Here is a 25661-nt window from a genome sequence, read left to right on the forward strand (position 1 = left end):
ATTCAATTTTCGGACGATTTCTTCTATGCTATTTATATGATTTATATGATTTGAACCAACTCTGGACACTCATTACCGGAGCCTAGGGAAAACCGTCTATACGACTAGAAACCGTGATCTGTTTATATGTGATGTATGATCGTATCCAGGACATTATTCTTGAATTACATTAATATCTTGATTGATTACATCAGTAACAAAAAACGAAGGAACAAATATATTATTTAAGTTTTAAGTATATACGGGAACAAATTTTATACTTGAAACGATATTAAAACACACAGTTGAAGGTTCTTAGTAAACAATATTGTCCAATATTTTATAACCTATAATGAATATCTTGTATGAATTGCTTTAAGGATTATAAAAAGCTCAAATAAAACGAAATGACTACAAAAATGGGGAAGAAACAAATTATACAGGCTGTAGTTCTTGCAGATGATTTTATAACGAGCTTGACACCTGTACAAGATATATTCCCAACTATATTAATGCCTGTAATAAATATTCCAGTGTTAGATTATTTGGTGGAAACACTGATTAAATCCAGAGTGCAAGAATTATTCCTTTATTGTAGTAACCATGTAGACTTGATAAGAGCATACATCAAACAGAAAAAATGGTTTAAAATATCAGTTTCTTTAATTGTATCAGATACTTGTACTTCTCTTGGAGATGCTCTTAGAGATATTGATACAAAAGGTTCAATTCGTGGTAATTTTATACTTATAAGAGGAGATGCATTTATTAATGCTGATCTTACCAATCTTTTAATCAATCATTGTGCAAAACTGAAAGAAGATAAAGGTGCATCCATGACCATGGTACTAAAAAATATTGGATCTATGAATGAATCTTTCTTGAAGCATGAATCATGTTTGGTAGTTTCTGACAAAAGTAGCAAAAAGATTCTACATTATAATATAATACGGAAAGATTTGAAGAAAGTGAAGTTAGAATTAAATTGGTTTTTGGATCATAGTGAGATTGAAATTAACACTTGTTTTATGGATACTCATGTTTATTTATGTTCTCCTTCTGTGTTACCATTATTCTCTGACAATTTTGATTTCCAAGTAAGTAATATAAAACATAACTAAAGATATAAAATTAAATTTCTTCATATTTAAAAATGTATATTTTTTACATTACATTAAATAAATGTTTTTTAATAAGTTTTTAAAGACATAAGTAATTAATCTAATATTTTTCTAACAATTAAAAGTAAGAAATGAACAATATATTAAGTAATAATCTTTATATGTTATTAACAGACAATGGAAGATTTCATTCGAGGAGTGTTGATGAATGAAGAAATTTTAAATTCTCGAATTTATTGGCAACAATTAAATCCTCAGGATTATAGTCTGCCAATTGTATCATGGAATGCATATCATACTCTTAACCGAGACATTCTGAACAGACATAGTTTCCCACTTACACCAAATGCTATTCCACTTTTAAAAGATTTTATTTATATGCCAAGAAGCACGTATAAACATAAAAATGCCACTCTTGCTAAAGGTTGTGTATTAGAGAAAGATAGCATATTGTGCCAAAATAGTATTCTTGGGAATAATACGTCTGTTACAAGATCAATTATTGGAAATCACTGTTTGGTAGGGTCTAATGTAACAATTAAGAATTCTTATATTTTATCAGATAGTAAAATTGAAGATAATTGTACTATTGTAAATAGTATAGTATTTCCAAATTGTTTTATTAAAGAAAACACACAAATAAGTGGATGTATATTATGTCCTAAAACAATTATTCGTACTCCAAAGGAGTATATTGATTCTATCATAGAATCAGAAAATGACAAAATTTCTATAAAAACAATATCAGAAATTGACCCATGTAATGAATTTCAACTCTTTAAGAATTATGATACACTAGAAAATGATAATTATGTGCCTATAAATACAGATACATCAAGTATTGATGAAGATTCTGAATGTAATTTTATTGCAGATGACACAAGCTTGTTCTTATCTGAGGTTATTGATAGCTTATTAAGAGGTTTTCAAGATCAACTTAACTGTGAAAACTTAATTTTAGAAATAAATTCTTCAAGATATGCATACAATGTCACTATGAACAAAGTAACATATAATGTTATTAAAGCCATATTAAGTTTACCTTTCCATTACCTTTCAGAAGAAAAGGAAATTCTAACTAACCTAGATTACCATAAAAATTTAAAACGTGTGGTAACATATTTTTATCCAATTATCTTGAATTATGTTAAAACAGAAGATGCACAAGATGATTGTTTACATGCAATAGAAGAGGTTGCAAGTACAACTCCAGAACTGTTACCATTTTTGCAACTTTTATTGCATATGCTTTATGATAGAGATGTATTATCAGAAGAAAAAATTTTAGAATGGTATGAATCTAAAGATAAAGATATAGATTCACATGAGAAGAATAAAGTGAGAGCAGCAGTACAACCATTCATTAAATGGTTAGAAGAAGCTGAAGAAGATTCTAGTGACAGTGAAAATGATTAATCACATATTAATCTCTTCAACAATTTTGGAAAGGTATACTTAAAATTTTCCATATATGATTATTGTAAAAAATAAATCTTTCTAGTTCTTCTATTATTTAAAAATTTCTTTTAAAAGACGACATTAAATTAAATAAGAAAAGAGATGAGTAAGATAATAACGTTTCCTATATGTAATATAATGTCTTTATTTTTCTGTCATTTTTTTTGTAGAATAGTACATTTTGAGCAATTGTATGAATCGCATGTAAATAAATTATATTTTGTAGATTATTATGCATACCGAATATATAGATCTTATTAAAACATGTTGAATAACACAATAACAAGAGTAAAAATATAAATTATCATTCTATAGGCAAAATAGTATCAATTAAGTTATGCCAAGCTCGATGACGGTGATCTGGAAATTTGATTACGTCTATCCAATGTCGTAATCGTGCTCCTTTGCTATTACAACTTAGTTCAAGTCCACCTAAATAAAAATAAGGAAGATATTGCTATAATATATATACATAAACTTCTTCAATACAACACACAGCAACATAATTATTAAATTTGAGAAAGTTAATGCATTACCAAGGTAGTCATTACTTTTGCCAAAATCCTTATCCCATACTGTGAGATATAATGTGAATTTCATAAGATCTGTTAATCGAGTAGCAAAAGTAAATTCTTCGTTCCACTCTGGATTTAAAGTTTTCCATTTGATTGTTGTACTTTGCGCATTGCGATTTGTGGTTTTCTTTGATACTAGCTTTTTAGCAGTAATACGTGCGATTGAATAGTCGAAGACACGTTGTCGATGATTGTTTGTCACGTTCTCTATAAGGCACAGCTTGACGAATGGATCAGAAAATCCGTTACTGTCCATAGGAAGAAGATTTGTAGCTCGATGAATTGTGACCGTCAATGCTCGCCGTCTTGTACAGTAACTTAGACTCACTTGAATCTGTCCTCGTCCACTGGAAATCACGCCCCAAGCTGCTTCTTCGTTGTCCACCTATGCCAACGTCGAGCTCTTATATCTTAGTGTCTGCAATAATGTAAGTAAAGTCGGCCGTCGCGAAAAATTTTAAACGCGGGAAATGATTATGTTTATAAAGATTAGTAATTAAAGATCAGTAAAATTCTTGAACGATAGTGAAACGTTAAATGCACAAGGGAAAATAATGAACGATATGCAGATTTGATAGTAAAAATTAAGAAAACATTCGCGTCCAAAAGGTTAAAAAATTCGATTTTTGGACTTTCGCATTTATATTTTCTTTTTCAAGATATAAAGATAAAATTTATAACGTTGCTAGAGTTATGTGTCACTGCTCACTATTTTATAATTATTTAAAATATGAATACATATATGTATATAGAAACGAATGAATCTTGACTCTTTAATAACTGTTTGTTTTTCTTTTTATACACGTATTTATTATGTACATATTTATATATGCCAAAAATCGACTCGAAAAACTATCTTTTAGACTAAAACATTCCTCGAAATAGAACAGCATAATTAAAATAATATAATAATATGCTTATATCATTTATAATCGTTATTACTTAATATTAAAAAGAAATAAAATGATTAGAGTTCTAATTATACATACTGCATAGTGATCTTGTAATGGAACATTGTAATGTTTTGTTTGATGCGGTTGTAATTCATGCAGAGGAAATTTTGCTTCTCCCAGGAAATCTTGACCTGCTGGATCATCCTGAAGTATTAAGATGTGTAGTGCCTTGCCATTCCATATCTATCATAAATCATTAATTTTTTCGATTAATTTTGCGATATTTTACATCATTATCATTTAAGGAGGGATATACCTCTATGAGTCTCATAAAATCAATTCTCTTTTATTCATTTATTTAAAAACTCAAAGGTACAATGTCTCACAAAAGTATTTGATTATTTACCATAGAAAACTTTTATGTATATGTATATTGTATATGTTACATAAAACATTTTAAAATTCCATTAGCACTATAATGAGGCACGACTATTATGATTATATTGTTTAAATTTAAAACCAATCTATTTACACACAACATATATTTCATATGTACAACAAATTAATATACAGCATGAACAATCATTTCAAGCCTACATATATATATAGTATTAAAGATGGTCCCATTGAATATTGAGATTTACTACTATAATGGATAACTGATTGTTTAAATACTTTTGTTATGTCTGTAAAATATATGCTTGTATTAAATATCTCGTAGTTCTTATGTACATTTTTAGATGTTTCAGACTTTACTGATATGGTCATGATAAGCAGGTTTTATTACAGTGCTAATGACATTTCAAAATGCGTTCTATAACACATATAATAGTGGTTTTCTACAAGTGTTTGAATATTTTCGTGAGCTATTGTATCCTTCCTTAATCATTTGAAGAACCTGTTTTTATTCATACATCGGTTTCCGTTGTTCCATAGAAATTTAGAGTCTCATTGAATTCCGGATCCCGTGTTTTGTGGACCGTTTTTGTTCGAAGTCGCTTCGTGGTCGCAACTATGTCAATTGGTAATATGTTGAGTTTGCAGAACGGATCGGCAAGGCCATGAATATCCATTGGTTGCAGACCTCGTGCTCGTTCCACTTTGCACTGGAGACATTGAGTTGTTGGGTCGTATCGCAAAGCGACTTCTAGAGTTCCATAATTTTGTCTCGTTTCTATTTGGAAAAATATAGTTTGATTACATGAATTTAAACCTCAGATCTCAGACGTTTAGATCCTAGATTTTAGGTACTTCTCAGTAACTTCCAATATCATGAATTAATGTTTGGGTCATGTCATGAGTATTTGATATTATCAATAAGTTGGTTTTGGATATGTAAAATGAATACATTTCAAAGAATTTTATTGGATATAATTGTAGATCGGAAATGTTTATATCATATCTATGTATTAGCTTTTTTAATTTAATTATATATAGAATTTGAAATTACTTCAAAGCTCAAAATGCTATGTCTTTGGTTATATCAAATAAAGTTTATACCTATGCAATCATACCATACATAATGTGTGAAATTCTAGAAAGCCTGATATTCTTATATATGTATATCATTATCCAATTCCTGGACTATTAAAAATTCTTGACTCAATATTCTTATGCTTTCACTCATTTCTAATAGATTTCTGACATATCAATCTTTTAATGATACTTTTTAAATATATTTTTGTTTTAACTATCCTTCTACTATTAGATATTAGATTATATACCTACCATATTCTGGTGTTTGTTGTCGTACTAAATCAATTTGATTGTTGCTATGAAGATTCCCTTGTTCTGAGGAAGATTGGTTTCTTTCCTGATCTATACATTTCTCATAGACCTGAGACTGTTCTGGAACTTGTTCCATTGACACAATTGTCATTGTCGTTGTTGGTATCATTGGAACTGTTGTAAAATTCGATCTGTAAGATATCAACTAATATCAGCTAAACTTCCACTCTTTCATCAGGTTGTACAATAATAAGTTCATTCGCATTTTTTTAAACAAGCATTAGGTTTTTTGATACAGGCAAGCTGCTTGTTTAGGATTGCCATTTGTATTTAAATAATATGAAAGTAAACTGTGTATCTATGTGTGGAAAATAACTTTATGTTATTACAGGCTCATAGCTGAAAATATATTATAGTTCTGAAACTAATGATATTTGGACCCATATTTATTAAGGCATTTTGAAATTTGACTCCTTAAAACTTTGATTTCTTAAAACACCTTAAAATGTAATATCAGAAAACAAATGAACTTATTATATAATCTAATATTTATCATTCTTACCTACCTGAAAGATAGTATCTGAGAGCTTTTTGGTTGATTACATAAATTGATCTCTAATTTACAAGTAGGTTCATTAATATCCTCGAGCTTTTTGTTCTTGTCATCGATAATTTCATCTTCAAACGAAACATGCTGTTCGGTTTGAGAATCATTGCTGCTAGCTTTTAGAGATATTCGTGAACGAGGGCTTGTAGGAGATGGTGAAAGACGACTACATTGAGAAGTAATAGAAAGGGTAGATCTGTCTAACTGATCTAAACATTCCTCACGGCTATTTAATGGTGAGAGGCGTTGCCCTCGCGATTTAGATGTACTACTAGTTGGTTGAGCAGAATTTGATGATGATGAATAAGTTTTGGTAGTAATAATATCTTGATTTCTTTGTAAGCTTGACAGTGAATCAGACTGCCCTCGAGCTAAAGCTAGGCGTCGTGTTACTTCTTCATCAGAAGAAGAATCTTGAGGCTCTGCAGATTCAAGGGATTTATTACCTCCAATTGTCCAAGTGGATGTCTTGTGAATAGATCTTGACCATCCACGTTCCTGTAATTTTAAGAAAGCTACATTGTACATACATTATGCAAAAATCTACTATGTACATCCCTTACATTTAAACTATTATAACATTATTATAACACAACCTTTGTTCTAGCAATATCTTTAGCATAAAATTTTAATTGAATTTAATCACAAATTAAAATGAAGTAAAAAGGTATAAAATATAATTTCTATACATACCTTTTTCTCGGGTAAAATATATTTTGGCATTCCTTTGAGAAACCAAGCGCCACTTTTCTTCCACATTTCTCTACTCTCAGCGCAGATTCGACAAAGAAATTGCCTCTGACCACTACTAGATCTACTAACAATTCGTTGCATAGCTGTTCTTTCTTGTGTTCTTTCTCTTGTTATGGAGACATTTGTAAGTATTGAATTTAATTCATTAGTCTCAATACCACATTTCTGACATATGTATTTTCGACAATCTTTACAGAGATTTGCTGATGCACCTAATACTGCACCAAATTTTTCACCACAAAGTGCGCAAGAACACACACAGTGTGCACTGTTCAAGCATCTGCTACTACATCTTCTCCTTTCGTTTAATCTTGTTGTAGTGACTATACAGACATTGCGTTTCATATTCTCCAATCTTTCTACTAATCTACCAATTCTTTCCTGTTCTGATAAATTTAAAGCTTCTGCTCTCTGAATGACCTAAAATATTGAAAGTAATGAAAAGGGAATAAATATGTGAGCTGTTTACTTTGATTGACATTTAATCCTTATGTGTTAATTAATAATATATTCATTATTTTATAGAATAATCATTCTTCTAAGGAAATTGCTGTGTAGGAAATGGGACAATGAAATTATTATACACATACAACTTACATAATACAAAACTAGAAATTCATTTAAGGGGTCAAAAGCTTAAGTAAGAAGGAAAAAGAAAAGTTATATTTGTATTTGTTCGAAATTTTACCTGTATAATTGTCTGTTGTTCCTCCTCAGTAAGTACAAATGATTGTGCACATCGATTAGTGCCACTTGAGTAAGAATTAGAGTAAGTACCCCATTTTGAATCTAGAGAGCCAGTCTTTACAGACCAACCTGTTTGCAACCTAATTATTGATATTTTATTAAAAATGTATGTGTTTTATTGACAAAAGGAATATATAAGAATTCAAATCACAATGAGAAGCAACTCATATTATAGAATAAATTATTTATCTAATTATCATATATACATACATAATACATAAATAACTATAATAAGTAATTCTAAAACTATCTTTTAACTTTAAGCAGCATGAAAGATAACTGAGCTTAAAACATTGATTAAATTAAATTTCTTTTAATTGTGACATAAATTTTGTAAATTTCTCAGAATTCTCTCTCTCTCTCCCTCCCTCTCTCCCTCTCTCCTCTTTTAGAACTTTTTACTTACTTTTAAGCTGAATTTTTAAATTAAAAATATCTTTTTGACTGTTAGACTACTAAAAAAATTAAACATATTAAAAGCGAAATAATTCTCTTTTTAGATATCTAACTTTGATAATATTTTAACTAATTGTTCTATGAAAAATTCTACTTCTGTTATTTTTCTATAATATAAGATTTAAAAATACATTTTTTGTACTCTGACTACATCTTGTTATAGAACAACTTCCAAACTTCCATTCTGATACTTATTCATTCTATTTCATTCTAATTCTTATAAATTAAATTAAATTTCATAAAAGGACTTTCTCTATTTTCCTATATGCTTATAAAGAGGTGTTGAAATTTATGCTTACTTTGCTCTCAATGACAAATGTCTATCGTTTGGACAGACCCATCTGGTTCCTCCACTTATATCCTTTACTGTCATGTCCATTGTTTATCTTAGTAGAATTTTGAAATCATTTGAAATATATCAGAAACATTTTGTAATGTACACTAGCCTATAAAAAATAGACATTTAATTAATTAAATTCTATGATCGATAATCAAAGACTTCTTTTGATTGATTTTTTATTGAAAAAGAATTTTTTCGAAATCTTTAATTCTCAGATGTGTTGCAGAACGAAATTTGACTTACATAGCTTTTATTCGAAACATTTCTTTGTCAGGTTATTCGAAATGCCTAATGAATTATGTTTAATCTTAAACGATACACCTTATATATAAATATCTCGAGTTTTAATGAATGAACTTGAAGATTGTGTAGAATTAGTTCAAATAAAAATGATGTACGTGCATGTACATAAACATGAAAAATAGTAGCATTACTGTCAATTGCTTATAATGTAAAACATTCCAATTTTTTAGAATTACATTAATGAAATTAGGATTTTTTCTAAATTATTACACTAAGAGCTGAATTTATTAATAGAATTGAAAATTTTTTTTGTTTCTTAAAACTTAAAAAAAGAAAAATAGAGAAATATTGAAAGTAATAATCGATTCAAAAGAAAGTTTTGTGAACTATATATATAATAAGATGGCCTTTAGTTCGAAAATTTATGAAAATAAATCTGTTCTAAAACTACAAACTTCTGACGATATTTATCATCGACAGTATTTACTTCTACTGCATTGTTTATATTCTGAAGCCATATTTTAAATTTTATTCATTTGTGTCTGTTTGTTAACAAATACTGCTCTTTCGCCCATCAGGTAAAGTTCAATGACTGTTTTCTTTTCTTGTTATTATTAATGATCATGCAAGCCAATTATCTGATGAAATATTTAAATTTTGAGTTGTGTTAAGACCAAATAATTTATAATAATTAAGATGTCTATTATGTTAACGAACAAATGTTATTTCTTACTTTGCGTTATTATTTGAAATTATCATTTGGAAATAATTCATTTCTCGAATAAGATATTAGAAATTTATTTGTATTACTTATTACTATTATTATTATTAATTATTTTAATTAATCATTTAATCAGATAAATATTGAAGAACCAAAGAGAAGCTAAAATTTAAAAGAACAATTTTCGTCGAAGGTAGATGTGCAACAAGTATTCGTTATACTTCCGCTCTTATATTATTTAAGTAGCTAAAGGGAGACTATATTTGGACCTAAATCGATATTTCAATGGTTCACACTTACATCGACTCTTACTTTCTTAATGCACTGCTACAATATGATTAAGTTGGAAAAGAAAAGCCGTCTTTATAAATCCAACATCTTCTAAATTAAAGATAACAAAAAAAGTCAAATAAAACTTGGTTAAGAATTTTTTAAAATTATTTAAAATATAATTAAAAACTAAAAAGAGGAAAAATATTTTTCAATCCAACAAGATCTGAATTAAAGAAAATCGAAAAGCATAAATAATACTACTTATAATATCGTTAATACTTTAAATTACTTAAAATATATAATTAATATTTTAAAATATAATACTGCACTATTTTAAAAAAGAAAATTGCTATGAAAAATAAAATTATAGTATAGTTAATACTGTAAAATGTAGTACTACTCTGCTCTCATTGTAAAATGTAGCTATTATTGAAAACTAAATTACTTAAAATATAATTATTATATCGGAATGTTATCTAAAACAAATCATATGAAGCAAAACATATGTACGCAAATAAAAAACCATAATCGATATAATACACTGAAAGGAATTAGATTTGATAAATATAACGTAGTATTGACTATAGCGATATATTTGCCGGAAAAAAGAGAAGCACAAGAAGTGGAACAAGAGAAGAGATTCGTGACGCGTGGCAATCGTATCATTAACTGAAAAAAAGAATGAGCGCGAAAGTCCTACGTTGAAGGGCGATCAATCGAAAGCTCGTGACGCATGCCATCATTCCTCACAGGACTGCATTGATAGCAATTTCATTACTTTTACACGAATAGCAAAAACACATGTAACTCACCGACAATACATTAAACTATATACAGCTTTAATATTCTGCTTAACATTATTCAACCATTTAACATACAAAATTTTATCAAATATCTCAATTAAATTAGAATTCCAACTTGTAAACTTAAATATACATAAAAGATAAGAAAATTTTAAATAATACGATAAAAATAAAAATTCCACCCACTTCCTCAGAAGTAAATTGATTAGAATTCACACAATTTCAGAAGCGTAAAAATAGAAAACAAAGTAAACGTAACTTAAACATATGACACCCAATATTATAAATGAACCTAACTAATGTATCAATTTAAATATACTACCATAATAAAGAGATAAAATATGATATTTTTTAAGTCGTTAAAAAAATTTTAAACCATGTGAATTTATATATGTATACTTACGTAAATATGTACAAACGTGTAGCGTTTAATTTGAAAGTAGATAACTGCTTTGGATTGACATAACTATAAACAACTGGATGATTTGTAAAGATTTGTAAATTTTGTAATGTAGAATGTTAATGTCTATAGTATTTTTGAGAATGGTATTGTCTCATGAAATACAGAATTGAACTTGCCACGGCATCAGCTAGCCGACAAGTGGCTGCTATTATCGCTGAAACTGGCCTACAACTTCGCTTCGCTTCCGATACAGGCGCAGAAGGGTGCGAGTCATGCGTGAGATTCACAGGGATGTACCTAAGAAATTCACCTATAGAGCGTCTCTATTGAATTAGCTGAAACAACAAAAGAAAAAACAGCAGGCATGCTGCCCTTCGTTCTTTTCTTTTTATCCAATTATATATCATAATATATAAGGATCTTTATTACGTTTCACTTTATGCCATTTGTAAAAATTTAAATACAATTACTATTGTTTAAAACTTACTATTTGATTTGATAATATTGAAATTATATTGGTCCATAGAAAGCATAATAAATAAGGTACAAAAATATTCGTATAAAAATATCCATTTTATTATGTTATTATATGTTATTCGTAAAGCTTAAAGATATTACACATAAAATTTACTATTTGGCTTAAGTTAATAGGATTTATATTGGATAGGCTGTACAATGGATTGATTCAGACAAAGTAAGAAGATAAGTTGCTCTTTATGAAGAAATATATTATGTATCATATAAAAATCTTCGTTTCATTTTACTTTACGTCGTTTGTAAAAATTAGATTCAGTTACATGTGAAACTTATGTCATTAGAATTACGTTGTACATGTAAATTGGAGTTATATTGGTCCACACGTGTAAGTGGATATGTTACTGTTTAAACAGCAATCTATTATTTATAATCATTGTCATAAAATAAGATGAGAGAAGGTAAAGACTTTGAAAGGTTAAATACAAAATTGTACCTTTAATACTTAATAGAATATAGTACACGAAGTTATATATAGAATCCCTCATTCAGTGTCCATTCCTTCATCGTGGCTGCGCGTGCGTATTTGCGTGCACATGTGTATACATTATACCTGATTATACATATAAGTGTACATTATCCTACTTGTAGTTGTGTATATGATTTTGTTTTCTATGTATTTCATTCTTGTATATCATATACAATACATGTAAAGATAAAATATTTTTCTTTTATGTATAAAATGAAAATAATATATAACACAAATTGTAATAATAAAATTCCAATATTAGTAATATGTAACACAAATGGAATAGTCATATATTATATAGAAGTGATTTTTTATATTATTTTCATTACACAATTTATATCAGATTATTATTTCTAGAATATTAAGCGTAACATACATATTTTAGATATCATATACATTATTATTAAATATTTTCGACTTTTATATTACAATTTTTACATTGAATAGAAAATAGAAATATTCTAGATTTAAGTAGGAAAAATTTTATCAAGATTTGCATTTGCAATTAGGAATAAAAGAAATCGAACATTTATAATTTTTTAAAATTTACATTATTTAAATGTTAATAATTATGAATGTAATGGAAGATAAAATATTATAGTAAACAGGTGTCCTTGTTCTACATTGCAATTATTGACGAGTTGCATTTCGCAGCTGCTGACTTTCTTAGGTAAATGTCGAAAATTTATTCTATAATTAAATTCATAGTAGAATTTAATAATAATAGATGAATAAGTAATAATAGAATTTTTCAGTCAAAATTTAACGAAACTATTTTTTTATTTTTTATTTGGAAAAATATTTATTTTATGTAAAAACTTATTTGCACTCCCTTTGCCTCTTATTTTTTCCTTTTTCAAAGAGTAATGTTTTATTTTATAATTTAGTATTAATCGATCGAAATAATATTCTATTAACATAATTATGTATTGATGTTCATTGTTTAACAATTTATATACGTGATTGATTATTTCATTGAAATAAATTATGTAACCTAAATTATGTACCAAAAAACGTGGATGGGGGAAAGAAATGCCAAACAAATAATATATGTATGTAACTGATCACAAAATAGAATAGAGTAAAGTGTGATCGTAAAATAAAATAATGTAATTATAGTATTAAATTAGCCAACAATTAATAACAACATTATAAACAAATATATTAACATGAATAAACACCACATGGTTCTAAAGTTTAACTGCGCAAAAGTATAAATTTTATTTATAATATGTATTTATCTTTTTACAATTAAATACAATATAGATAATAGCAATTACTATTACACTAATTTAGACCTTATAAATACAATTATAGATATTAAACTATGAAAAATATCTGTTGATGTAATGTAATATTTCAAAAACAACTTCGACCATGATAAGAATAATGATCATCCACTCTAAACGAATATGATGGCGATCGCTTAAACGCATTGCTAAAATTCCCACAAGTTCAACACAATGATTTAATTTTTCGTTTATAACCTACAAAATAAAATTATATATTTGCATATCATACATAGAGTATTGAAAATTAAGTGGTTCCTCATACAAAAGTAACGTAAAAATAGTAAAACAAATAGTTTAAATATGTATTTATCTAGTTTAATAGGTATCTAAAATATTATAATTTTACATCCCACATTCACATAATAAAAATTTGTATGTTTTAACAATGTAATCATGTTTAATAATTTTTCCAATAGTGTAATTGTAAATAAACAAGTAAATTAGTATATATAGCAATAAATAAATATATACTATGTATTATATCTTTATTTTTAAAATTCTTTAAAAAATTGTAATAAAAATTTCATTCTACATTCTTGACTATTTCTTGACTACTACTTTTCTACGAGGAATAATTTACTTTTAATACCACAATTTTCTATAAACTCTATATACAAGCTCATAATACATAGCCAAATCAATGACCTTTTCTAACTTACTCTTGTGCGTTTTGCAATGTTAAAATACGAGCAAGTTTCTTGATAAAGACGTTCTAAATCATCCCTTTCCCAATAGAAATCTGGAGTGTCTAATAAATCTGAGCTTAAATTAATTGAATGTCGCAAAGCAAATAATTCCCCTTGCTTTCTTAATACTTCATGTTGAGTCATTCTAAGCTCTCTGCCAGACTTTAAATCTTCAGTAACAAATGCTATGGAATCTATATAATGGTCTAAAGATGCTTCCCATATACCTAACTTGACTGATTGTGCCATTGCATTTGAGAATGTGTATTTATCTAAATTTGTTGCGTTTAAAGCTAAAATAATGTTACCATCCTTTATATGATTCCTTTTTCTGTAAAATATTTAAAGAGCAAAGAACTAAAATTATTGAAAAATAATGAAATTTAAATCTCTTAAATTTTAATAGATATTACCCATGATCCGCATAACTGTAACACATTACTTCACTTTCAGATTTTACAATGCATTCCATATAACGATTTTGTTCGTATTTTTTTAAAAATTCTAATATATTTTCACATTCGAGTTCAGAAATATTCCATGCCACTATAGTGCCTTCTCGGAAAAAGAAAACTTCTCTTTGTTCATGGCTGACATCATACTTTGCCACAGCATGTATAACATCTGGTGAAGCTGCAAAGATAATCTAAATAAAGCACATCCTATTTTACTTATTTGGAATTATGGAATTATGAAAAAAATAAAGTAAATAAGTATCGCATATAAAAATAATGTTTATTCATATTGAAATATTTGTATACATATGCATTTTAAAAAAATGTATTGCATAAAAGTTATAATATTTAAGATACCAATAAATTAAAGATTCTCAGAAGTCTAAAACTTTTTGCATATAAAATATTTTTCAAAACTTCATTTGATTACTATTATTGTATAAATTGGGAACATTTTTTAGATAATACAATCTTAATTATATACCTTTCAATTACATTATAATTTTTATATAAATTTGTAATTTTAACATATATTTCATTATCAGTACTTCACAAGTTTGCTATAATATATATAATACTACAAATACTTACTATAAGCATTTATTTTATTAAAATATGACAACACCATTACATATAAATAAATGGAAGATGTATTATCTTAAATACACACTGGTAGTAAGTATGTTCATTTTGGTTCATTTTATATGTATATAAAATAAACATTATGTACGAAACATATATTTGAATAAAGAAATTTTAGCTTCACATTTAAATAAAAAAAAGAATATATAGATAATTATTTATGATAATGTATATTAAAAAATATTATGTATATGCTGCATAACTTATCAAATTTGACTTTGAGAAGTAATACTCAGTACACTGTTTTAATATATCCCTATAACAAATTAAAATTTCATCTCGTATATAATATTATTTCATATCTTATTAAAAGTATGTGTCTGTCAATTTATGTATGTGTCTTCAATCTATTAGAAATGGACTGTCACATGCACCCAATCCTGATGCAACACCACCTTCATTAGCAGTAGCTAACTTTGTCCGTAACATATGACCACTTTGCTTATTAAGATATACATTATTTTCATCTGCTATTATAACACCAAATATTCCTAATTCAGAAACTAATTCTTGGGATTCTGTACTCATATTATTTTCAGGTCTGATCATATGACTCTTGTGAATTGGAGGATGAATTTTGTCCATAAGAATCCAAGCTACTCTGTCTTGCTTATTCTTTATAGACTCTAAAAAATATTTTATATCTAATCCATATTTGTTATTGCAACCTCCTTCTCGTTGAGGTTTAAGTACAAAACAATGTGGATTTGTAATTCCCATTTCTATAGCAGCATCCCCACGTTCATCAAAATCTAATGCATAAAGTTCTATACAAAACAACATAATATTTCAATTAATATCTCAATGTGATATATTACTAGTAAAATAATTCACTTACCAGTGAATATTTCTTTGATCTCTGCACATGTTCTTTCATTTTTTAAAAATCTACTAATTACACCTGGCTTTGCAAGTGCTTGTTGAACTTTTTTAGTTCCTGCTAAATGATACTGTATGGTAGGACACTTAATTGCCAATGATCTTTCTATTAATAATCTTACATCCCATTCTTTCTGTGTATGATATTGTCCAGGTTCATACCCACATCGGTAGTACACTACAGATACAATATAACTGTCTACTATCAATTCCTTATTAGAACCCAATTTGGCAGTAGCTGCCAATTGTGTTAAATTTCTACGAATGACTCTAATATTTGGATTCTGTTTCTTAATTTCAAATTCGTGAAAGCGTTGATCACATATATTATATGTAACATCCTCAACAACAAATAAAATTACTGCTCTGTAAATAATTAAATATATATTTAAATTTTCTTAACCTGTAAGATCTGTAATATAACCTGTAATTTGATTAGAAACATACTGTTCATTTCCATATATCTTCCATGCTTTAATCATACTTGAACATATTATTTCCAGTGCATTATTTTCTGGAAGATTTTTTATTTCTTTATAATATCCAAGCTCTCTTAATACAAATTTGTGTAATTCAGTTGAAGCAGGTCCTAACCAACCAAAGCCAGATGCAATTGTATTTATTTCAACTTGTTTCCAACAACAATATGGTATACATTTCTTAATTGTATCTTCTTGTGGACAAGATGTATCCAACATTAAGTCTGAACGCAATATACCAAGAGATATTTTTTGTGCTGATCCCCCTTCTTTGTTTATAATTTTACAGATTTCAAATAACTTTTTGGTAAAACTGTCAACTTTAATCGTTTCTTCTAAAGTTGCTTTTAAGAAATTATAGTCCTGGGCAACTCTATGCATAAGTATATTTAATATTATTTGAATCGAACAAGCGTTCTCGAACTCTTTTCTAGGAAATGGAGATGGCATCAGAATAAACGGTGCAAATTGTAAGATGTTTTCATTAAAATTTTGTTTTGATCTCATACACATTCCATGCATAAGTGCCCAATCTTTTGCTTTTTCTATCAATTCTTCGAGCTCTTGTTTAGAAGAAGGTAAACTAAGTTCTGTGTCCATACTTATTCCTTCCTTAACGTAGATGTTTACATAAAACCTTTTAAACCACAGATTTTATGTAAATTGTGATAATTTAAAAAATTTACGTCACTTAAAATTATATAAACTTTGTTGCTAATATATCTAATTCTTTAGATTATACATTTCTAGAAACCTATTATGAATATATCAATGAAATTTAAACATTTTTTGTATTACATACAATATATACATAAAAGTTTTCCATGGAAAATATTTAAATATTTTTGATTTTTTAATTTTAAAAATTAATATCGTGCAAAATAAATAATTCTTATTCTAAGGAAATGTATAGGAAGTACTGCTATTTTATACAGAAATTATCTCTATATATAATAAATATTATAATTAACTTCTAGTAATATAATTGTTTACTAAAAAGATAAATATTCAGAGGCAGTCCACCTATATATATGCTATGTATACAAAAAAATCTAAAATACCTAATTGTAAATAATTAATATTAATAAATAATTATTCATTTATTCAATGGAATATATGCAAAGATATATGTACTTTTTAAAAAGAAAACAATTTAATTTTAAGAATACCTTGTTGCACGAAGTCAAGAAAAGGTTGCAATAGCGTATCGCAATAATACGACTACACTCTTTTGATGATAAGCATACTTTTTAATTCTGTATAGGCAATATATGGCGTCGTAATCTCTAAAGTATACAAAACTACAAATAGTCACATTTCTCATTTTATTGAACCGTGTATTATATATAGATAATATTTCATATATATAATTTTAATACACTCTATCATTTTAATACTTTTATACAGCATTTATAAATATTAAGAATGCTGTAAAAATATCGATAAAAAATATTAAATAAACGTTAAAATAAATAAACATGAACATGATATTGCACTTTTATTATATATTATTATTATACATTACTAACTAATTATATATTAGTTTGAGATTACACAAATAAAAGATATTGAAGAATATTTGTTCATTTTATGTAAATAAATTTTTTACATTCCTGTTATTGCACAAATATAGTTATGAAACATATACATATTTATAGGTTAGAGAAACATTCCAAAATCTCATTATCAAATATAATAACATTTACACTTACATTTTTATCCATATAAATAAAAAGAATATTTTACTTTATATTTTTAACCTCAAATTAGAATTTTTATTTGACTGAATAATTATATTTATTCATTAATTTAATTTGTAAAAGCAAAATACTTTTTTCAAAATTATATTAAAACTGAAATAACCTGTTCAATATTTGATATTTTAATGATACATTATATAGATAAAAAATATCATTTTAATGAATATATGTATTCAGATAAAAAATTATTCTGATAATACAATCTAAAAAGATATATATATATAATCTGTGGTTAAATAAATTACTGTACTAATAAAAAAGTTTCAATCTAAAAGTATAATTCATTAATTTAGTAAATCTATTATTTGTTTGATATTAATTTATCAATTACTATTTAGATATTTTATATATGTAATTACCTATTTCTAATTTACCATAATGTAATTTAATTCCTTTTATAGTTGTTTATATAAATATATATGACAAACAAAATGACAAACATGTCGTTCAAATAATCATCACTCAAATAACATGATAAAATGTATTCTTATTGCTAGAAGATTTGTTTATTAATTATTTTTTTACTTTTAACTTTATTATGTAAATACATCATTAATAATTTAAAATGAAATTAAATAACTGTATTATAATAATGATTAATATTTTGCAATTTTTTTAAATATACATATTTTATATTAATATAAATATTTTTTATTTTTTCATTATTTTACGCATTGTTTATTTTAGTAATTATCAATTTTAATTTCAAGCTTTATATCCTATCATCAAAGAACAGCTTCACAAATTAAATTATACAAATTTTGCAAAAGTAATGCATATCAAACAATTTATAATTCCAGTTTATATTGTTTATTTTATTGCAATAAACTATGAATGGCCAAAGGGACAATACATATGTATATCAAATGTATAGACATCAAATTCGTTATTGCTAAACTATAGATGTTTATGCATTTATGGAAAATTGCATATATAAAATGCACATAATTTGCAGAAATATATAAAATTTTCAAAGTATTACTGACACTATTATATCTAATGTGTGAAATAAATCTCTGCTCAAATTGTTGCTTTTGGCAGCTTATGCAAATTTAGATGTGCATAAGCACTTATAGTTTAGTTATCACTAAAGGCATATTGTGCTAATATAAGACTAATTATGTATAGTTCATTGTCAATTATAAAATAGATATTGCATAATTTCTTAATAGAATAATTTAAGATTTGAATAGTGCTAATTAAAATATTCTGAAGTTTACTTTTTAGTAATTTACTGGTCTATGTTTATTAAGCATCCTTTGATTTTACTATATTCTATTAAATTATTTAGTTCTTATATTATTCAGTTATTAATATAATAGGATAATTAATATAAAATAGATATCAGAATAATAAACTTAATATTCTAATATACATTATCATCTATATATATATGCGTCTTAAAAGATGAAAACTTTTATAAGATGCTTTTTGTGTGTTAAAATACAATAGTTAGATTCATATACAGGGTGTTCAGAGTTTGACCTTGAGTCTCAGAGTCAAACCTTGTAAATGCATTCTGCAGGTACAGTTAAATAAAAAATGTTATATATAGATTTGTTATTTCAAGCTTCATTAAAAATTTATAACATAAAAGTATGAAATACAATGGAAATAACAACAGATTTACAGTTACTATGCTATAAGACAAGATTAGGTTTACAAAGATAGTCCTTAACTGTTACTGTCCATTTTAAAATCTACGCTATGGTTACTGATACAAAACTGATAACAATAAAACACTGTATTCATTACCTTATAATGCTTATTTTGAACTTATTTCATTTCAATGAATCAATCTAATACTTCTTTGATGTACCTCTCTTTTTTAAAGTTAGTTTACACATAACAGGCCAATGGCATAAAATTAAGGACAATATTGAAATTTAAAGTTACGTGTACTATATTTATATAACACTTCTTATTTGATTATATTCATATGATGTACCCCTAATACTTATAAATACTTACAACTCTAAAACAATTCTATATCATGAATGAAATCTAATAATTCTAGTATACTTACAGTTAGTTGATGTTTGTATACTGCTAGGCACATATAGCTTTTGTTCAATAAGACCTTGCACTAAAGCTTCCAAATTATATTCTTCTGAAGTAGTCAATGCTTTTACATTATATGCCTGTAAACAGACGGAATTTTTAATTTAAATGTATAGTTTTTGGTTATATAAATTTTATAAAAATTGCTTTCTAATTAATTTCTACTTTCTTTCTCCTTCTTCCTAGTTAATTTCTTACATATTAATTTAATATAAATATAAAATAAGTATTTTACTTAAGGTATTTCCTTTTCTGAGAAAATTAAATCTTATTTCTTTCATTCTCAAATTTTATCTTACTATGATAATTGATATATTCTATATCTCTATAATTATAATTACTTACAGTACTCATTTCATCTTTGGTAGAAACAGCTGTCCTTTTCTTGGTCCTTTTTTTCATTTGAACAGAAGAATAATTATTTGCACCTTTATTCGTGAGTAATTTCAAATTAGATTTATCTTTTTCAAACTGAACTTTAGTAGTATATAACAAGTTATTATAACGTAATTGTAAGCTGAGTTTTGTCATAAATACACGTGTTGTTAACACATGATTGTATGATGTAAAAACAGTATTTATTTTTCTAGAAATATTAAAATTAATGTTGCTCCTGCACGTTAATATAATAAATCTCTGTATCGTGTAATTCATTTTATTCAATATTATGTATAAAAATTCTGTTTTCTATTTGGTTAACAAACATAAAATAAGAAATATTTCATTAAATTTTTTCTATATTTTAGTCAGATATGTATGTTTTATTTTTAATAAGAGAATCAGTAATATTACGAGTAATATTTATTTAGCTTGCAACACACAACGTAATGTATGTTTATATACACATATATAGCTTTATATTATGATTGCTGGTGCATCCTATATATGTATATGTCGTTCGTATCTTGTATCCTTGTACCTACAGTCGTATACGATCCTGTTCCTACGTACCGTACCGACGAATAGCAGAAAAAATGTGTATACAGATGCGTGTGACAAATGTGTGTGACAGAGCAAATACAGATAACATTTTTTCCTATTCTTTTATATAATGTAACAATGTTTGAGAACACAATTTGAAAAAAGAAGCGCACGGTTTTGTTTTGTTACTTCGAAGGAGATCGGTTCAAATTTCAGAAGGGACCATTTTCTTACAATGAATATATTTATAAACGAAATATGTGCAATGTATAACGTGCGAACGAAAAAGAAAAATATTTAAATACTAAAAGGATTTTTTAAATCTTATTTTATGTTTTCAATTCGTGATCGACATAAGAATGCGCCTTTTTTTTAGGTGCGCATCTAAACAGAACATATGATCCTCGTTGGTAGTCGTAACGTAGTAAAAAGCTACCAAAATGTCAAGAAGGCATTATCATGTATTTTCGATCCAGTATCTCACGGTCTAAACTAAAAATTGTGCCTTATTAAAAACACTTCTTAAGAAAGCATGGAACTTGCTCGAAATCTTGTTACTTGCAAATTAAAATGCTATCTTCTCAAAGCGCCGAAAAAATATTGTTTGCATCATGTAAGACACATCAGGTAATATAAACTTCATAACAAATTAAATATGTACATCAATTGAATAAAGTAAATTATTTATTTATTTTTCTATTTCAAAACACATATGGGGATGAAGCCTTTTAATTAAATTAATAATTACATTGTCTTCAATGTTATGCATTTTTAACAATGTCTTTTTTAATTTAAAATCTTAACTATATAAAAAGAGCATGATATATGAAATGTATTAAAACATTCTAGTAAATAGTTAATAATAGAATGAGATATCAATGAATATGTATTTTTTCTAAATACATAGTGTTCAAAAATAAGAAATATAAATATTAGATTACTATATACTTTAATAAGAAGTTGATTATTAGACTGTGGGACAGTTACATGGAAACAAATAATATGGAATAATATTTAAAATACAATATTTGGTATAGTATTTGATAAACATAAATCTTTATTTAAGCTCTATTTCTTTAGTTGTGCTCATCAAAATATATATTTACATAAAAATCTGTAATCTGAACCAAATACTATAATAACCTTCTTTTGTAGATTGGCAGAAGTGGGAAAATTAGAAACACCAAAATTACAAGGAAAGTATGAAACTGGTCAATTAATTCTGCATAGAGTATTTGGTTACCGAGGTGTAATATTATTTCCTTGGACAGCAAGAGTTTATGACAGAGATATTCCAAATAAAAGAGAAGGGTAAAGTAATCTTATAGTTGCAAAGTAAATAATTAATAAATTACTTAAAAATTCCATTTGTTTTTAGAAATACAAATGATCACTATAATAGTGTGGGAAAAGAAGTAAAAGGTAGAACTCATACCTTTTATCAAGTACTAATTGACCAAAGAGATTATCCTTTTATAGTAAGTATGAAAGGATGAGTAAAATATCACAGGGATATTTTAGTCTAGACAACTATGTTTGAGTCATGTTTTGCTACATGAAAGGAAACCTAAAACTTTTATAAATCTGGTAATTTTGTGAATTTTATATTAATAACATATGTATATACATATAAATTGAGTTGTTTATATGTATATAAAAAATTCATAATGAAAAAGTTAAGGGCAATTTATTTCCCTTAGAATTAAAATTTTATTGCATAGCGTGTGCAGATATAATATTTTTAGTAAGCTTTGTGATTTCTTTAAAAAGTCTTTATTCAATCTCATCATGTACAGTAGAAGTTTGTACCGATTGTTAGAAATGCTACAAACTTTCCAAACCAATATTTTAAGAATATATTCTTATGATAGTAAAAAAGAAAAATGTTAAAAACTCCATGAAACTCAATGAAATTTGTTAATCTTCTAGAGCAAAATATTCCCTTAAATATATAGAAAAAAAAATTAACATTATAAATCAATCTTATATGTTTATATGTAGCGTGCTCAGACAGAAGCTGTAACATTTTTGAGTAATCATGAAAGTAGTCATAGCTTATATACAGTCCCAGGATTGGATTATGTTGCTCATGAAGATGTTTTGCCTTATACTACAAATGAGAAAACTGCATTGCAACATGAACTATTTGACAAGTTCCTAGCATATAATCCAAATCAGGATCCATGTTTTGTTGCACAAGAAACCCTAAGAGCATGGCAGAAAAAGAATCATCCATGGTTGGAGTTATCAGATGTACATAAAGAAACTACTGAAAATGTTCGTGTTACTGTAATTCCGTTTTATATGGGTTATAGAGGAAATCAAGCTACAGCTGCACACTGGGTAAGTATTAAAACATACTTGTTACAAATTGCAAGTTAGTCTAACTTCAAATAAATAATTCCATCCTAATTAAATAAATTAGTGGCGCTACTGCATTCGATTGGAAAATTTGGGTGATATGAGTGTGCAATTACGTGAAAGACACTGGAGAATATTTAGTCTTTCTGGCACATTGGAAACTGTACGAGGACGAGGTGTTGTTGGTCAGGAACCTGTCTTATCAAAAATTTTACCTGCTTTTCAATATAGTAGTCATGTGAGTTTGCAAGCTGCAAGTGGTCACATGTGGTATGTATTTATTATTATTTTATGTTCAATATATTCCAGTAAAAATTATTTTGTATATATTAATTTAATAATTAAAGAAATTACAATATTCTTTTATTCTTTAATAAAATTATAGTGTTCAATAATATTTGAATTACATGTACCCTTAGCTTTTAATGTAGATTTAACAAAATATAAATTCTTTTAAACTTGCATAAGATATCTTGCAATAAATGATGCAACTGGGAATAGAATATTCAAAGGTGGATTCTCAAGGGTATGAAAAATATTAATAAATAAAAGTGTGAAATAAAATTATATAATTAAAAGAATTGAACGTATTTTGGTTATGTGTGCATCTAACCGAGTTTTAACTACGTAGAGTTCTTAAAGAGCAAAGATTTTTTTGTTACTAATGTTTCTCAATGTTGAGAAAGTAATTGTTGTTTTTATTACATGTTCCTACTATAGATTTGATGAGAGTTCTATATAATAAGAACTTGAATGCACACACAATCAAAGAATCTTCAAATGTCTTAGTCTTGTGCTGAAAAATTTGTCCTATATTTTTGAATTTTATCTTTTATGTAAAATTACTGCTTTTTCAATTGCATCATCAGTTGTATGACACAGTCTAAAAATGTTTTAATATTATTGATTGTAATGTGTATAAAGGTAAGTGTTACAGCATAGTAAATATGTCATATTATGTTATATTTTAGGGGTACATTCAGAATGGAAAGGGAAGATGGATATGCATTTGATTGTAGGATTCCACCATTTTCTTTGGAATCTAAAATAGAGAAACCACCTACAGATATGAATATCAATTCTTAAACAAATTATGTAATGCGGTGTGGAAAGTGATGGAAAATAAATAACACTAAAAATTGATGAACAATATAAACTTGCTAATACATGTGATCTATACTTATATAATAATACTTATATCGATTGTAATATTTGATTATAAATATTATGAGTAGAATTTAAGCTGTGTAGTTTTTGGTATATAGTAAATTTATAACAAATATTTTATCATGTTATTTTAAATATAGTAAGATCTGTTACAAATAGATATATGAATAAAATATAATTGTATAAATATAGCTGTTCTTTATCTTGTAATTAAATTAAGAATAAACAAATATGTTATCTCTTGAAATAATTAAAAGCCACCAATAAGATTGATAATTTCGTGTACTGAACTTAAATACTGAATATATATATTTTATAAAATGCATATGCAAATGTTATTATATAAAAATTTCTTGAATTTCCAAATGTTAATTGATAATGTTTTCAAAAATTAAATATAATCCTAGATACTTTATTATTTATTATATTTTATTATATATTTTATTGTATATTTTATTATTAAATTATTATTTTATGAACAGAGAAATTTAAACATATCTTGAAAAATATTGTCAAAAATCTTCTCCACTAACGTTAATGTTCGCTTTTTAATTCGTTTACGATATAATGTTTTGAGTTGAATTCCAGACATATTTTTGTTTAAATATCTTCATTTGCTTTAAAGAAAAAATACAAATCAATAAGAAATATAAATAAGATTATCTTTCTATAATTCTATCAAATGAATTAAGTGCATGTACGGTCACTCAAAAAAGTGTCCGTTTATCCTTTAAAACAGAATACGTTCTTTAAAATAGAATCAAACGACTTGAGCTTTTTTGTAAAGTTAGGAAGGAAGGATTAGTTTGCTAGGTGATATGTAAGCCAATTTTGAGAAAATTGCAATTGGTTGAA

The 25661-nt window shown here is 26.4% G+C and overlaps 5 protein-coding genes across 7 annotated transcripts; 2 read left to right on the plus strand and 3 right to left on the minus strand.

Annotated features, from left to right (window-relative positions):
• Positions 1 to 3093, plus strand: LOC117235754 (translation initiation factor eIF-2B subunit epsilon). The gene is made up of 3 exons (XM_033498074.1): positions 1 to 1076; positions 1275 to 2549; positions 2874 to 3093. The coding sequence occupies exons 1-2, from the start codon at positions 387 to 389 to the stop codon at positions 2514 to 2516; spliced, it is 1932 nt and encodes a 643-aa protein (XP_033353965.1). The 5' UTR covers positions 1 to 386; the 3' UTR covers positions 2517 to 2549; positions 2874 to 3093.
• On the minus strand, positions 2679 to 11335 carry LOC117235751 (rabphilin-1-like). Of its 2 annotated transcripts, none has more exons than XM_033498071.1 (10): positions 11101 to 11335; positions 8617 to 8763; positions 7803 to 7941; positions 7055 to 7534; positions 6321 to 6859; positions 5755 to 5945; positions 4941 to 5200; positions 4123 to 4269; positions 3095 to 3518; positions 2679 to 2990 (listed from the first exon to the last, which is right to left on the minus strand). In XM_033498071.1, the coding sequence occupies exons 2-10, from the start codon at positions 8694 to 8696 to the stop codon at positions 2863 to 2865; spliced, it is 2388 nt and encodes a 795-aa protein (XP_033353962.1). In that variant the 5' UTR covers positions 8697 to 8763; positions 11101 to 11335; the 3' UTR covers positions 2679 to 2862. The 2 variants fall into 2 exon arrangements, with proteins under 2 accessions (XP_033353962.1, XP_033353963.1); XM_033498072.1 differs by lacking the exon at positions 11101 to 11335 and adding an exon at positions 8901 to 9134.
• A 1980-nt stretch (positions 11336 to 13315) lies between these two features.
• On the minus strand, positions 13316 to 21238 carry LOC117235756 (required for meiotic nuclear division protein 1 homolog). Its single transcript, XM_033498078.1, has 5 exons — positions 20703 to 21238; positions 20323 to 20437; positions 14495 to 14714; positions 14055 to 14412; positions 13316 to 13590 (listed from the first exon to the last, which is right to left on the minus strand). Exons 1-5 carry the CDS (start codon positions 21009 to 21011, stop codon positions 13429 to 13431), a joined length of 1164 nt encoding a protein of 387 aa, XP_033353969.1. The 5' UTR covers positions 21012 to 21238; the 3' UTR covers positions 13316 to 13428.
• Positions 15329 to 18754, minus strand: LOC117235755 (glutathione synthetase-like). Of its 2 annotated transcripts, none has more exons than XM_033498077.1 (4): positions 18656 to 18754; positions 16505 to 17144; positions 16017 to 16423; positions 15329 to 15945 (listed from the first exon to the last, which is right to left on the minus strand). In XM_033498077.1, exons 2-4 carry the CDS (start codon positions 17134 to 17136, stop codon positions 15521 to 15523), a joined length of 1464 nt encoding a protein of 487 aa, XP_033353968.1. In that variant the 5' UTR covers positions 17137 to 17144; positions 18656 to 18754; the 3' UTR covers positions 15329 to 15520. The 2 variants fall into 2 exon arrangements, with proteins under 2 accessions (XP_033353968.1, XP_033353967.1); XM_033498076.1 differs by lacking the exon at positions 18656 to 18754 and adding an exon at positions 17706 to 17834 and having other exon boundaries at positions 16505 to 17173.
• Positions 21239 to 21654: 416 nt separating the features above from the next.
• LOC117235757 (polymerase delta-interacting protein 2) lies at positions 21655 to 24921 on the plus strand. The gene is made up of 6 exons (XM_033498079.1): positions 21655 to 21905; positions 22434 to 22589; positions 22657 to 22756; positions 23280 to 23621; positions 23704 to 23909; positions 24611 to 24921. Exons 1-6 carry the CDS (start codon positions 21811 to 21813, stop codon positions 24723 to 24725), a joined length of 1014 nt encoding a protein of 337 aa, XP_033353970.1. The 5' UTR covers positions 21655 to 21810; the 3' UTR covers positions 24726 to 24921.
• The last annotated feature ends 740 nt before the right edge of the window (positions 24922 to 25661 follow it).

This window comes from Bombus vosnesenskii, unplaced genomic scaffold (genome assembly GCF_011952255.1).
Source record: "Bombus vosnesenskii isolate JDL3184/JDL3185 unplaced genomic scaffold, Bvos_JDL3184-5_v1.1 scf7180000013319, whole genome shotgun sequence".
NCBI classification, from domain to species: domain Eukaryota; kingdom Metazoa; phylum Arthropoda; class Insecta; order Hymenoptera; family Apidae; genus Bombus; species Bombus vosnesenskii.